The sequence below is a fragment of the Falco punctatus genome (assembly GCF_963210335.1).
Source record: "Falco punctatus genome assembly, chromosome: 18".
In the NCBI taxonomy this organism is placed as follows: domain Eukaryota; kingdom Metazoa; phylum Chordata; class Aves; order Falconiformes; family Falconidae; genus Falco; species Falco punctatus.
The window spans coordinates 511,498-526,208 of NC_137598.1; the positions used below are offsets into that span (position 1 = coordinate 511,498).

The 14,711-nt window shown below is 44.3% G+C and overlaps 1 protein-coding gene across 10 annotated transcripts in view; it reads right to left on the minus strand.

Annotated features, from left to right (window-relative positions):
* The window catches only part of POGZ (pogo transposable element derived with ZNF domain), a 45,239-nt gene that overhangs the window by 5,266 nt on the left and 25,262 nt on the right, over nt 1-14,711 (minus strand). For 4 of the 10 annotated variants that reach the window (XM_080368044.1, XM_080368041.1, XM_080368043.1 and 1 more), the window contains 11 exons: nt 9,279-9,454; nt 8,429-8,537; nt 7,245-7,538; nt 6,272-6,469; nt 5,431-5,540; nt 4,673-5,007; nt 3,784-3,938; nt 3,144-3,244; nt 2,129-2,275; nt 1,057-1,191; nt 382-554 (listed from right to left, as the gene is read on the minus strand). In XM_080368044.1, coding sequence (XP_080224170.1) covers nt 382-554; nt 1,057-1,191; nt 2,129-2,275; nt 3,144-3,244; nt 3,784-3,938; nt 4,673-5,007; nt 5,431-5,540; nt 6,272-6,469; nt 7,245-7,538; nt 8,429-8,537; nt 9,279-9,454 — 1,933 coding nt within the window. Of the gene's footprint in view, nt 1-381; nt 555-1,056; nt 1,192-2,128; nt 2,276-3,143; nt 3,245-3,783; nt 3,939-4,672; nt 5,008-5,430; nt 5,541-6,271; nt 6,470-7,244; nt 7,539-8,428; nt 8,538-9,278; nt 9,455-9,862; nt 12,027-12,050; nt 12,167-13,679; nt 13,990-14,216; nt 14,376-14,711 lie in introns of those variants that run through there. The other 6 variants (XM_080368047.1, XM_080368042.1, XM_080368049.1 and 3 more) reach the window with 5 other exon arrangements.

The window sequence follows — 14,711 nt, forward strand, 5'->3', positions numbered from 1 at the left end:
TGCTGTAGTCAGGAGTACACAATTTAAGAGTGGATAATAACTTAAAAAAATATACATATATACTGAAGACAAGGCAGCAGGACACAGGGTGGGCAGAAAGCCCTTATGCTGATGAAGTTCCATTGTTTCCATACAAGTGCCTAGCTAATTCTGTATTTCAGAGTTTCACCTTAAGGGGCTTTCTTAACACGACTGAATCCTGGTTTTGTGGGAAGCTAGACTCTCCTGGCATAAAGTTTCCTTGGCAACTGGTAAGACAGAGCTGTCCAGTGCCGAGGATCACGTTACCCATCACTGTGGCATTAAAAAGCTAACTACGTATCCTTTAAAAAAAAATATATAATTTTTTTTTGAATTTTAAATTTAGCAAAACATTCTGACATTTTTTTGACCGCTCTCTTCTGGACGTTCCTCTGGACAGGCGGGTACAGGAAGATGGGCTGGGGATCGGTAGAAGATGACAGCGGAGTGGTTTCCTGTCCAGTGCCCTGCGGCATGTCATTTGACGATATTGGCACTGTCCGTGGCTGTCCTCTAGATGCCCTGATTGTAACCTGCAGAAAACAGATACACCCATACCTCCTAAAACACAAGGGCAGAAGTGATCTATCCAAATTCAGACTCCTCTGTTTGGAGTAGTCTTTCAGGCTCTTAGCAGAGAATAAACAGGTGCTCCTAGGACACGATTCATCCCACCCAGGGCAGCAGTAGCCTAAAAGAGGACAGACGACTTGAGCCCCAGAAGTGCCTGCTTGTCCCTAATGACTACAGAGGGCGTCCAGACTAGTTCGGATACCTTAGTTAGGAGAGTTTAACCTCTGGCGTGCCACCTTCACCTCCCTCTCTAACTGTTTCTATGAAGTATCTCATCAACTAAGCACACACAACACGGACAGAGTGCAAGTGTTCTTCTGTCCCAGCAAGTGTGGTTTAAGTGATGCAGGTAATGCAAACATCAGTTTTGCAGCACTTAATAAATACACACCAAAACAGACGCTACGGGCGTTTCCTGAGGAAACAGAGGACAGAGGCCTGCCGTTAACTTGGATTTCTTACCTTGGTTCCAGGTTTCAATCCTTCTAATTGTTTGGGCTTCCGGAAAGTTTTGTGGTGCTGCAGCTTGTGTTCTATTTTATCCTTGGCAAATAGGAACTGGAGTCTACACTTGTTGCAATGATAAACACTCTTCTTCTAAGGCAAATGCAAATGGAATATATTTCATTTTAGAGAAACAGAAGTCACAACATAGCATAGGTTTTTGTTTTAAAAAAAGAAAAACCTCAACCCCAAATACACTTTTCCCCTCTCTGAAGCTACAGGCAGCCCCGTTCTTCTTTAGCATCTGAAAGTCCCTCCCCACCAAGCCCCGTATCTTGGGTGGCTTGGTTTGGTCTGGTTTGTTAATTAAAATCATCAGGCTCTGCAAAGACACCAGACCTGGAAGCGCCATGGAACGAGTCTTACCCAGCATGTTTAAACCCAAGCAAGGCACACTAGCAGAGCAGTGTGTTGGGCAGCATTCCTTCAAAAGCTGCCTTGCCTCTGCCTCTTTCGGGAGTCAGCAAAGGACTTTGGGTGTAAATCAATTCAGGCACTGGGTGAGAGCGCTGCATTTCTATATTCTGAAAGTACACTTCAGCTACACCCACGTAAAATATGTTGTCAATACAGCCAACATATATGGAAACAGAACACTGAGCTAGGAAAATGACATTCATTTGCGTGCATATAGTATTGTTTATTTATTTATTACCTAGAGATAGAAAAGTTTAAACCCCAAGTGAATATCAGAGAGCCCATTGTTGGCTAATCATCACATAAAGCAAAGACAGTCCAGCAAACCATTTTTTTTTTCTTTTTTCTGTTAAGTAATAACAGTCTGTGCCACCCCCAAAGGAGCAATGCCTCTTCAGCGCAATCCCTGTGAAAGGTCCGGAATGACAGCATGCAAATCGCATCTGTTGTGGGGTGAATACAGCATCTACTAAAACCTGCTCTTTCAACCGGTTTTCTTTCTTTCTGATTTTATTCCAAGTGAACGCTCGACTAATCACGTGCTTACTACCTGCTGAATCTCTGTGGGGAGCGAACCCCCTCAAACAGACAGACTACAGCCCTGACATAGTACCTGATGCCTCATGAAGTGCTGCTGGAAAGCATTGCCGTTCTTAAAGACTTTGAGACAGTAAGGGCAGAGCAGGTGCCGCGTGTCTTCGTGGATCATTCGGAAATGGCTATCCACTTCAGAATAGAGTGAGGAACGATACTGACAGACCTACAGGGGTGGACAGAAACAACTAACAGTGAAAGAACGTAGGAATCTCTCTCACATCCACCACTGCAACACAGAGGTCTTAACAGCAGTGCCCAGATCCCCAAAGATATTATTAGTGGAGTTTAGGAACCAGGTCCTGAAGAACCTGATAGCTTATTCCGACTGTAAGATACCAAATCAAGCAGCATATATTCAGAGTAGTTTGGAGAAAGAGATTTGAACTACTTGTATAAAGAGGAAGCAGTGACAACTCAAGCTCCAGATCCAAGAAAGTAAGAAAAAAAACGTAAAGAGAGAGACAGTCAAGGCAAAGCAGTCAGAATAGATTGAAGAGCAGTTCCTTCAGGGTCTAAGCAAAATGCAGAATTTGGAACAAACATGTTATGTGAAAACAGATTTAGAAGTTCTTTTCTGTTTTTTCTTTTTGGAGGGACAGTGTTAGGACCCCTGGGTGGAGATGACATATTCAGAAAGGGTGCAAGCACAAATCTCATGTAACAGTGTCAAGGAAAGGTATTGCACAAGCAACATAATTCTCATTTGCTCCAAAGTGACAACTTCTCTTAATGGCACAGCAATTCGCCTGCAGGCCCTGGGACTAAACAAATGTCCATCAAGCTGGTCCAGTGCCAGAGTGCTGGGAACTAGCAGCAAACGTTCAGCTACTTGTGCTGCCCTAACAGCCACTGGACTTCTCCAAGTCCACACCTGGAAAAAAAAAAACAAACTATGGGCTCCACAGTGCTGTTCTATGGCCCAAGTCTGTTTTAGACCTCTATGAGCCACACGCTTTGCTGAAAAGTGCTGGATACCCTCTTACTCTCTAGTATGCATTTGTGCAGTCCAGCTCCTAAACCACTTTTAATACCTGACAAACATAGGGCATCTCCCCAGGCTTGTGAGTGTCCTTCATGTGCTGCAGGAACATTGGCTCGCTCTCAAATGCCCATTCGCAAATCTTGCACTTTGCTGCAAAAGAAAGAAAAAGCACATAGAAGCTGGGGGACTAAAAACACCGTTACAAGTTGCTTTGGTAACAACTGTCCCTTAAAACAAACCAAACACCTACTCACCCAAAAAAACTAGCTCTGAATTCTCTGAACTGGTTAGACAACAAAATATATTCCAAGAGGTTTCCAAAAAGCAGCAAAAAGTCTCTTAAACAAAACAGTGGGTACAACAAGATGTCCTAACGAGGAAACTTCCAAGTGATTTTCAACCAGATGTCAATCTACTGATAATATTATATTATGTATATAATATAATTATATGACATTATTATTGAACTAAATCTTTAAAATACTCTTGACAGTAAGTTTCCAGAAATGTAACCTAGATGGATTTTTCTGGTGGCCTACAAAACAAACGCACCAAGGGGCAAGGCAGAATGGACACTCCTTTCCCAACAGCTCTGCAGTTAATACAAGACAGAAACCCTCTAAAAACCTAAATGACGACAGCGAAGACAGAAACCCTCTTAAACCTAAACAACAGCAAAATCAACTTACTTGTTGACTCATAGGGACTATGGACATTCTCCAAGTGACACTGTAGCTGGAATGGAGTAAGGAACTGTCTGTAACAGTGCTGACAGATGGTGTGGACATCTACCTCTCCATTCTGCTGATCCAGTTCAACGTGGTGCTTCATGTGATTCATAAATCTTAGGGAGGTGAAGAGAAAGCATGTGAAGAGAAATTCAAACATTTTGCACCTGTAGCCCTGAAAACACTGTGAATGCTACACCAGATTTTTTTTAAAAATGCACTAAGATGCTTCTTCTTGCTCTTCCCATCAAAACCCAATGAAGTCTCCTTATATCCAGCAGCTTCCCACTCCCCTAACTCCAGGGGAATTTGCAGTACAGAGGCTGTACTACTTGCTTTGGAGCCCTTCTGACCCCAGCCTGGCATTCATCTGACAATGACAAAACATTTCAACTTAGAAGAAAAACCAGTAGTCCAGTTATCACAATAGAACAACACAGTGGCTTGCTCAGAAGAATACACTATTTCATAAAAATATTTTCTCCCTCTGTTAAAAAAGCACTGAATAAAGATGAGAGGAGCACCTCAAGAACAATTACTTCCTATTATCTACTAAGACTAGTAGAGCAAATGAGACTTCTCATTTTTTTGAGAATTCAAATTCTCAACAAAACCAAAAAGAATACAAATGTGATTATTCTAACCACGCAATCTTCTTGCAACTTTTGCCCTGACTGAACTGTGTGACAACAGGCAAATCTCTCCCCTTTTGTGCTTCAGTTCTGGTCTTAAGCTACAATACGGGAAAGTTGCCGGGCCTGAGAAACCGATGCTTACGACTCGTTTTGCCTCCTGCAGATCAGAGGTAGTCAGAACACTGCAGACTGTTTTTGCGGCACAATTGCCTTACCGTATGTTGTTCTTTAGCCTCTTGGTGCAGTGTGGACACCTGAAGGAAGTTGGGACCTTGGGGAAGTTCAGTAGCTGGCTCACTTTGCCACCATCTCTGCCGTAGTAGAAATCATCTACTAACATGATGAGCTTGCTTTGGGATGAGTCAACTGCGTTTTCACTTGGCTCTGGAGCTTTAGCAGGTGGGGACAGTGCAGGGATAGGAGTAGAAGAGGGTGGTGAAGCAACAGCTGTAGTTTTTTCTGGAGACGGAGGCTTTGCAGATTGAATATTTGGTTCAGATTCTAGAGATTTTCTTTTCTTGAGGAATTCAACCATTTCAGGGCAACAGTACTAAAAGGAAAAAAGAAAAACAAAAGACAAAACCACCACACACATTAAACTATCTAGGAAGAACTATAGAGACTATTAAACTGATACAGACTAACCACCATTAAAGGAAAGAGAGGAACTCTAGGGAACTCTTGAGGAGAGAGTAAAGCGGAGTCAATATCTGATTTCCCATTTTGTTTACTGATATGTAAGATTAGAAAATAAAGCCATCTCCTGGCCCCAACAGGACATCAAACAGGTCCCGCCTACTTCCAGCGAGGGATGCTCTAGAAGGTCTTTCAGAGGCCTCTCCTTTGCCTCTCACCTCCTAGCCCTACCCTTCCTTTTCGCAGCAGCCTCTGATCTAGGGAGAAGAACTCTTCCTTGCACTCCGCAATCGCGAGCAATTATCCATTAACCACCCATCCTAGGAAGGTTACTTACACACATATGCCCTCTTAAAGCTTCAGTGACTCGAAACTGAGCGTCACATCTTGGGCAGACCTTCCTGCCACCATCTTGCAAATCAAACGTGGGAATAGGAGAAGAACTGACTGTAACAGGAAAAACACAAAACAAACCAAGAAAAACAGAATCTTTACGCTTCATTTTGAATCTAGGCAACCTTTCTGGCATACTGAAATACTTGAAAGAGCCATACTTTTAACTGCTAACTAGCCTGGAAGAGGCATGAAAAAGGCAAAAGTATGCAAACTTCTGACAATCTGTGTGACAAAACATACCCCGCAGTACCTAGAGTAAGAATAGGAGTGCCTCAAAATCAGACTTAATAAATAAATGAGCTGAACTCATCTGCCCTTTTTCTTTAATAGCATGCTTTGGTTCTCCATCAGACTCCAATCTCCTCCAGCTGTAGTAAGAAACTCAGAATATACAGATGACATTAAATGTACCTTAAATCAACTTCTCTACTCTCAAACACCTTAGGAAGGTGATTTTTTGCAAGAAAAGAAGCAAAGATTTTATTCTTTTGTCTCCTTGTGTAGATTATTTCAGGTGCGTGTATCCTCAACATGGCAGAACTCACACCAGTAATTTTGAATGCAAAATAACGCATGCAAAGAAGTAATCACAAACAAAATATAATCACTGGTTAAAAGTGTACGGATAAAGATGAAGAAATTAACAGCAAAGCTCTTCAAGTGTTATCCCTATTAGGAAATCCCAGCAGTTACAGGTTAGCATTTTTTTTTCACACCAGAAAATAAAACTTCTGCATTCTCAGCAGAACCAACTGAGTGAGGACAGCTGCCACTGCCCGTACCTTTTGATGACGACGACGACTCTGAAACACTAGATCTCTGGGAACCGTGCACAGGGCTGCTGTTGGAAACCACCAGCGGGCCAGGGCTCTGTCCTAACGAAGGAATGGTGTTCAGGGTATTCACTAGTTTAGCAACCTCATTGCTGTTCTCACCGGTCACTCCAGGTCTCTTTACGGTCACAAAGCTTGCGATGCTCACTGCCAAGGGAACGGGTAACACCAGAACACTAGTAAGGAATCAGTAAGATCTGATCCAGTGTGAATCCCACCCCCATCTAGTAGGTCTTGGCTCTTGCTCCTCTACCTTGAGTCTTCACCAAAGGTTACTAAGCCATCAATTATCCTGCCCAGTAATGCGAAGGCTGGCAAGACCGGGAAAGTAAACTTCCCTGCCCTTCCAGATCACACTCCAAGATACCGAGCCAAGTGCCACAATGAACTAAACAGGACACTGATGGTCACAAAAAATATTTGTATTTCTTTTCTAAATGCAGCTGTATATGATTATGGTCACTTAAAAGCTAAAAATAACCTGACTACTTGCTGTGTGAAGTATTTTTTTTCCCTTTTTAAATTGTGTGTCACTATTCTTGAGCCATCATTTCACTCATGAATTCAGCCAACAAAAAAATAAAAAGGCAACACTGTTAGTTTGTGTTCGTCATCTACTTAACTTCACGTTTCAAACAATACAAGTGATTTGTAAGTAGTATTTTTCACTTTTGGGGACTTCTAATTGATGGTGTCAGAACATTCTACAAAGCAGAATGTAACTAGTTCTCAAACCAAACCGGACTAGCCTCATTTTCCAGGTAAGAGAGATGAAGTGTGAGTCAGTGGCAGAGACAAAAAAAAGCACCCAGGAGTTCCAACTCAACTTCTGCCTTTTAGCTGCTACGCCATACGTTTGAAGATCAAATTATAGACAGTGTTACAGACTCGAGTCCCCTTGCTTTTCCATGGCAAGTCTTACCTAATTTGGGGTTAGTAGCTTGACTGGACTGCCCTGGCTGCTGCACAGTTAACTGTCCCAGTGTTGTTGGCTGCGATGCAGTAGGAGTTGTGGAGGTGCTGGGAGTGGACTTACTTTGCTGTTGTGCCTGGGACTGTGGTACAGTGCTCCTGATGGTAAGCGTGGCCGGAATGACTGTAGTGAAAGTGTTGGTGGTGGGTCGGACCGGCATGGTTGTACCTGGTCTCACCTGGGCCATTTGAGAGAACACCTGAGGAACGCCAACTGCCGGTTTAACAAACTGGGTACCTGGGGCTTCAAAAACAAATGGAAAACCAAGATAGATTAAGTAATTGAGCTCCATTCCTTGCACAGTAATAACTGAGGGCAACCTGTTTTCCGACACTGCTGAGCTCCCAAAATTCCCAGCATTTCAGTGGAAGCTTTGACTTCAGCACCTGAATTTCACTTCCCAAGCAGACTAAAACCGAACACGGATGTAGAGAGAGTGAAGACTGTATTTAGATGGAATTTTCCATAAGGCCCCAGTAGCTTACAAGCATAAATCCCACCAAGTTTCACAGGGCTCATAGTCCTGGTCACTAGGCCCAAAGGAACCCCGTGGAAGGCCTCTTATGGCAGGACAAGGGTGATCCTACAGTTGCAGATCAGTTTGTGATACGAGGCTTTGGAGACGTGTTCTGGGGAGAGTGAAAGGTGGCTCATCACTAGCATGGTTGCTTTGTTATAAATAAGGCACCTGGTGACACAAGAGTTCTTGGTCTTCCTGACGGTGCACGACAGGACCCCGTACCAGAAACAGGTGCTAGAAAAATCATGCCCAGTGTGAGGCTCAGTTCCCAGGCAGTTTCCCAGCACTAACATGGGGAGACTTTGAAAGGAAGGAAGAGGGGAGGGGTGGTCATGGGCTGGGACTTTGGAATTAACTTTGCTGAGGCTTTCTGAAGAGGCTAGATCATATGAAGCTCCAAGAGACAGACATTCCTTGCAGCTGGAAGTCCCCTACTCTGAATTACAGCCACAAATATGGACAAATCTCACCTACTACAGAGCTGAACCCCCCTTCTTCAGAGCTATTAGATAGGCAGGTGAAATACAGGTTTCAAATATAATTTTTTTTTTCTCCAACCCTTGGGACTCTAAAAAGGAACATGACAGTGGCTTTAGCTTGTTCCAGTCCTTACCTGGGACGAGGGTGATGGGTCTAACTGTCTGACCTTGCTGTACGTTCAGAACAATTCCAACTTGGTTCATTGTGTTTTGTACAGGCCGGACATTCCTCACAGGAAATCCCTGCGGTCAAACAGTACCGTTACCATACCAGGCAAACCCGAAGCACTTTCAACATGAGCTTTCTACCCCAAAAATCAAATAAAGAAACAAAAAAACCCCCACCCCAACACTACTATCATCTATAGATCATTTGAACTGTGAGGCCACACACCCTGGGCCAGCACCCTACCCTACCCTAGGGGTACTTCCCGATATTCCACACTCTGATATGCAGCCCCCGTTCTCAACCGCTCCTTCCCTAAGCACCTACAGAGATCTCCCAGGTCTCAGTAAACATGCAAAAAAGCCAGCGGACATTTAATAAAAAAATTACCTGCAGGTTCCCCTAGAAAATAAACCAAAGTATTTCAATATTCAGCAACGTCAAAGTCACACAGCGCAGACAGACCCACCCGCAGCAGGAGCCTGGCCCTACTGGTGAGGCTACCAGTGGAAGCCAGCATGAAGCCCTGTTAGACCTGTGCTAGCTCCACGGGACCTGCTGGGGTGTGGAATGTGGCCAATTTTCTCAAGCGAGATTCAACTGCCAAATGACTAGGAACACAAGCTATTTCCAAACAAAGCCAGTTCTAGATCTACATAAATTAAAAACCAAAACCCCAACAGATTTCAGCTCAATCCACTGAAGTGCACAAGAAAAACTAAAACAAGCATGTAATTATTTCCTAACAGAGAAGAGTCTTGCAGGGATGAGTGCGCTAGCCCTTCTGTCTCAGCTGCCCTAGCTGCAAGGGCACTCACCTGGGTTGTTATGAAGATGGGCTGGCTGGTCACTGGAGAATTTGTGACGTGATTGGCATTCTGCATGATCTGCACAGGTCGTAATACTGGCTGAGTTACCATTGTGCCCAGACCTGAGGTCGGGTTCTGGGTAAGGATTAGCGGCTGTCCACTTTGCTGAACAAGAGGATTGCCAGCTGGAATGAAAACAGAAACATAGCAAAAGTCACATCTGTCAGGTAAAAAGGCTGCTGCTTCTCACACACGCTCAGCTGGCAATTTTAGTTTTCAGAATTTGAATTTTTCCAGAGCATGTTTTAAAACTAAACCTGCTACAATATCCAACCCTTCTATACATTGTTTGAACATTCACATTTAGGCTAGGATTTTCCAAGCTGCCTAGGAACTAAGCGTGCAAATGCCTTAGCCTTGAGCAACCTCAGAGACTGATTATTCTGGCTCCTATGTGCCCTTTGAACACAACTACAGCAGCTAAAGAAAATATTTTTTCTAGTCTCATTAACTATTAAGTAAAAATTCACCTGCTGGCAGATACTGGGAAAACCTATGCTGAACCAGTACAACCCCTGGCATAGGAAACACACCAGAAGTAGAGCAACACTGGAAGTTTCTGAACAGCAACGACAACCAGACCACTGGGGACACCGGAGTCTGCCGAGGGCTTCAGTTAACCAGGAGGTCACAAGAATTCTAAAGTAACCTGAAGTTATCTTCAACATCCTTGGATAGAAAAGAGGACTATGGGACTGAACCTTTGAAGAAGCAGACAAACTTCAACAAAAGGAGGAGAAACCCCCCCCACCAGATTCAAAACATCTGGATCACACCGAATTCACGATGCCTGCGTTAAAACAGTATCTTACAGCGGTTCAAAGGGCTTATTCTCCCGATTCAAAAGGAAACACCCTGCTTGAAAAAAAAAATTAAGATGAGGAAAAGACAGTAGTTTTATCTGCTAAAACCAACATCCTTAACATCACACGATACATGGAATACTTCACACAAGTCCTTTGGTGTGACAGCATGGTCGCATAATTGCAAACAACTCCGTTACCGCAGCTTAGTGAGACACCACATCAGCTGAGACCCGCTGTCTGTGCAGGTGCTGGGAGCCAGCTGCTTTTGCAAGTAAAACCACTCAGCTTAAAACATCTTCATGAGGTTTTATACTAATGGATTTTACATAGTGCTTGCTTGTTTGACAATAACTTGCACTTTATGCTGCGCACCAGTAACCTGATTCCTTGCAACTGTGCCTAGCTGCCAGGGAGTTCCAAGGCTGGTGCTGCCCACCATCGCACCCAGAGGGATTTCCCCGACGGATTTTCACTGTGTACATCTGCTGTGGATCTGGTGCTTCCAGACACAGCCGCCCAGTAACTCTGCCACAAGGTTCTGCCCTCAGGTGCACATCGCCTGGTCAAGTTTTGACCGCAAACTTCCCACAACCACTGCTAGGGTTACCTAATGCCTTCCATTACCTGCAGATGAAAGAGGTATCCTATTGCCTTGTCAACTGCTAACTGTACAGACTGAGGTCTCCCTAATTTTTATTTTTTTTTTTTTTGTGGCAGACTGGAACAAGACTTGTTCAGTCATTAAAGAACAGCAAACTTCGCTTCTTCTGGTGCCTTTTTTTCTTGTAACATTTTCCTCTGCACAGCTGCCCAAGGGCCTCCCAAGATCTCAAACTACCTCCAGGAAAATCCACGTTGATCAGCTCCTGGCCATCTCCATGTCCACCAGCCCAGAAGACACTAGCAGTTGGCTGTGTCCTTCAGTCAAGATCCCATTTGTCCCATGTGCCCTCCCAGTTCCACAAGCTCTTATTGCCAACCAGAGCAGACATGCAATTATTTGCACAGAACGAGGAAATCCAAACCCAGGAATACTGACCAATCTGTTGTGGCAACCTGGGGGCTGAAGTTGCACCAAAACACAGATCAGAAGAGTCTTCCACCTACTGCCAATGTTTGTTGGCACTTGAGATGAGGAAGGAATTAGAAGAAGCAGAAGAGAGGATGAAGGAGGACGCTGTGAAGAAATGTGCTAGTGAAAGATGGGATGAAGCGGTCTACAACCATGAAGGTACTGGTTTAGAGGACATAGAGAAAACCTTTGCTACCAACAAACATGAACGATGCTCGGTAGAACACTTCTGATGTCACTCCCCTTCAGAGGCTGGTCTGCTGGAGGGGGGACATAACTCTCTGCTCCCACACAGCGTGTTAGCTCCAGCCTGTGCTGTGGATCAAGCTAAGCAGTAACTGCAAAGGTTGCCAACACCAACTTTAACTTACAGCCAGACACTGTCTTTTCCACAGAAATCTGCCTCACTTTGTGCACAGGATGGCCGATGGTCAGGGAGCAAAGCAAAGCTATGCGGGAAATGAGGCGACATCTGTACATTCCCAACTCTTGTACTGTAAATGATGGAAATACGATGGCAGCATCGAAGAGAGGGATGTTCTGGTATGTAAGGTTATGACTGTCTGAAAAAAAGTTACTTTTATCCCATTGTGCAGCTTCACAAAAAATTTACTTTTTCCATTGGTGATCGCTACCTCTTCATCTCCCAAATGCCTATTACAGGTGACGTGTGGCGGGTCAACCTTGGCTGGATGCCTGGTGTCCACCAACCTGCTCTATCACTCCCCCCCTCAGCAGGGGGAAGAAAATAAGATGGAAAAAACCTCATTGGTCAAGCTAAAGGCAGTTTAATAAAGCAAAAGCCAATGCACAGAAGCAAAGGAAACCGAAAAGTGTATTTACTTCCCACCAGCAGGCAACGTCCAGCCACTTCCTAGGAATCAGGGCTTCGGCATGTGTAGTGGCTGCTCCAGAAGACAAATACGTAACATGAATTTCCCCAGAAGACAAATATGTAACATGAATGCCCCCCCCCCCCCCCACAGCTCCCCTTCTCTTAGCTTTTACATGGCATGAAATATCCCTTTGGTCAGTTTGGGTCAGCTGTCCTGGCTGTGTCCCCTCCCAAACCTTGCCCACCCCATCTACTGGTGAGGGGGGATGTGGGAGAGACAGCCTTGATGCCATGAGTGCTGCTCAGCAGCAGCCAACACACCAGGGTGCTATCAACATGCAGCACAGCACTGTGAGGCAGTTAATTTCCCCTGTAGCAGCTGCATCAGCCACATACAATACATGTAGCCAGGTCTAAAGACAGCAAGGAGCTTGCAACAGCAAGTGATCTGCACATATAAAATGCATTACTTTTTCTAAATATCATGGAGGAGGGAAAAACATTAAAAAAAAATAATCAAGCCACAGATATTTCAAACTGAGCTCCAGAAAACGAACAGGATACTTATTTGCACTTCAATTCCTTCTTCCTCTATACCATGCTTCTTCACAAAGTTTAGCTCATTCATGTATTTGTGCGTTTTGCACTACTCAATCCCGTTGCTACTACAATCCACGCTTGAGGACAAAGAGCTTCCAAATCAACAGAAGGAGGCGTGATCCAGGACACCCCACACAAATCTTCCCACCGCAGACTTGCAGCACAATGACACGACAGTGACAGAACATTCAGGTTGTTTCAGGAGTACAAAACGGTCCAACATCACTGAAGCTGCTGATGTTAGAGGAAAGGATTGCTGTACCCGAACAGCAAATGTTTCCTACGTAACTGTGTGAATCCAGGAAAAGACCTGCTGCGTGCCAAAATGTTCTGACCCACAGCCAAACCAGCTTCTGTTAATGGAAGATGCTTTACACTGACAGTCTGGATGCTGCCTGGCTGGCAGTCCTCAGGGTATATGATCCAAATGTTTTAATGAAGATTATACTAGGCAGAAACAGTAGGGTAATGGAAGACTACGTCAGAAGGTTCAGATCCAAGCCACACAACTGCCTGGCCCACACTGCATCGCATCTTGCCTCGCTTTTTCAAGCGCCTCAGACAGCAGGGAAGAGACACCAGCTCCCACTTCCAAAGCATGAAAAAAGAAAAAAGCATCAATCAGCAAACATAACCTCAAACTGAAGCAAAGGATGGAGATGCCGAGATATCATGAAGGCTGGCAGCTTATCTTGGACCAATTTCTTTAAGATCAAAACCGACGAGCACAAACCCACTGCTGCCTGAACTCTGTACATGCTGCCTCTAGTCTCAAGTGAAAAAACCAAAGAGGGCATGCTTCTTGCCTCTGTTAATTTATAAGGCACGGTCTCTGAAGAGGGATAGGAAAGAGAGAAGGAATGGATGAAAACTAGGGACAGACAGACTGGATTTGCAATCTAAAAAAATTCAGAGAAGTAATCCCTTCACAATACGAAAAAATACGGTGATCACCGAAGAAGAGACAAAGTTGAGGAAAAAGAAAAAAAAAATAATCTTTGGATAGCTCTATCAGGTTCTAAACATTTACATCCTACCTAGTATCTGATGAAGGCCCAAATTCAGAACATCAGATTATTTTCTCCTCTTCAGTGTCTTGAGGATCTTACTTGGCTAACAAGGAACGCACAGTCATCCCCAAATCTTTCAAGGAGCGGAGACCTTGCCAAACGCTGAAGACTGCAGACGAGAGGTCTTACATTGCCACTGGAACTTCCATGAGAAATCCTGAAGACTGAAGCTATGACGACCTCATGGATAGTACAAAGGCCACTGTGCAACCTCAAACAGAGTGTGACAGTCAGGTTTCCAATTCCTTCTGGCTCTCCTTCGGAGTTTACAAATAACCTGGGAACATTTGTACTGGTTTAACAAACAGAAGATGACTTTGGGTTTAAGTCCACTTTAAAGCAGAGATCAGCTGACAAAAATCTTCTAGTCAAACCAGTCCAATGATTTTTGACTCTTTTCAGTCAGCGTGGACTTGGCAGGTTCCTGCCACGTTGCTCTCCTGAACACTATCATTACTAGACAAAATAATAGGAGAAGCATAGGTAAATATTCTAATTCCTTACCAGAAACTGCAGGTTCTTTTCAATGTGGCCAGGATGGACACAGTTGTATGCCCAGTTTCCTGCCCCCTCCCCTGCCGCCCGGCTTTGGTAGACTTTCATAAGTGAGAATGACAAGCCTTCTGCAGCAGCGTGCCCAGGAGCGTGCAGTACTTCTCTTAAGATTGTTTCCAAGGAGGTTTTTAAGGTTTCCACAGGTCTTGGAGCACTTTAAATTCGCTAGCCAAGACAGATGTGCATAGACTCACTACTTCATCTAGGGAGAATGAGGAGACCATGGCAGAAATCAGCTGCTGGGTAAGAACAAATCACATTCCTCTCTCTTCTCCTCCTACCTCTCAAGCGTATGATTCTTCCAAGCACCTTGCTGGAAATAGCTTAATTAGCTTCTCAGAGGAGGGCTGTTCAGACCTAAATGCCAGTTGATGAAGCAACCCTCCTGGACTCCTCCTTGACTTCCAGTATGCTACCAAGAAGGCAGAACATCAACATGTAGAA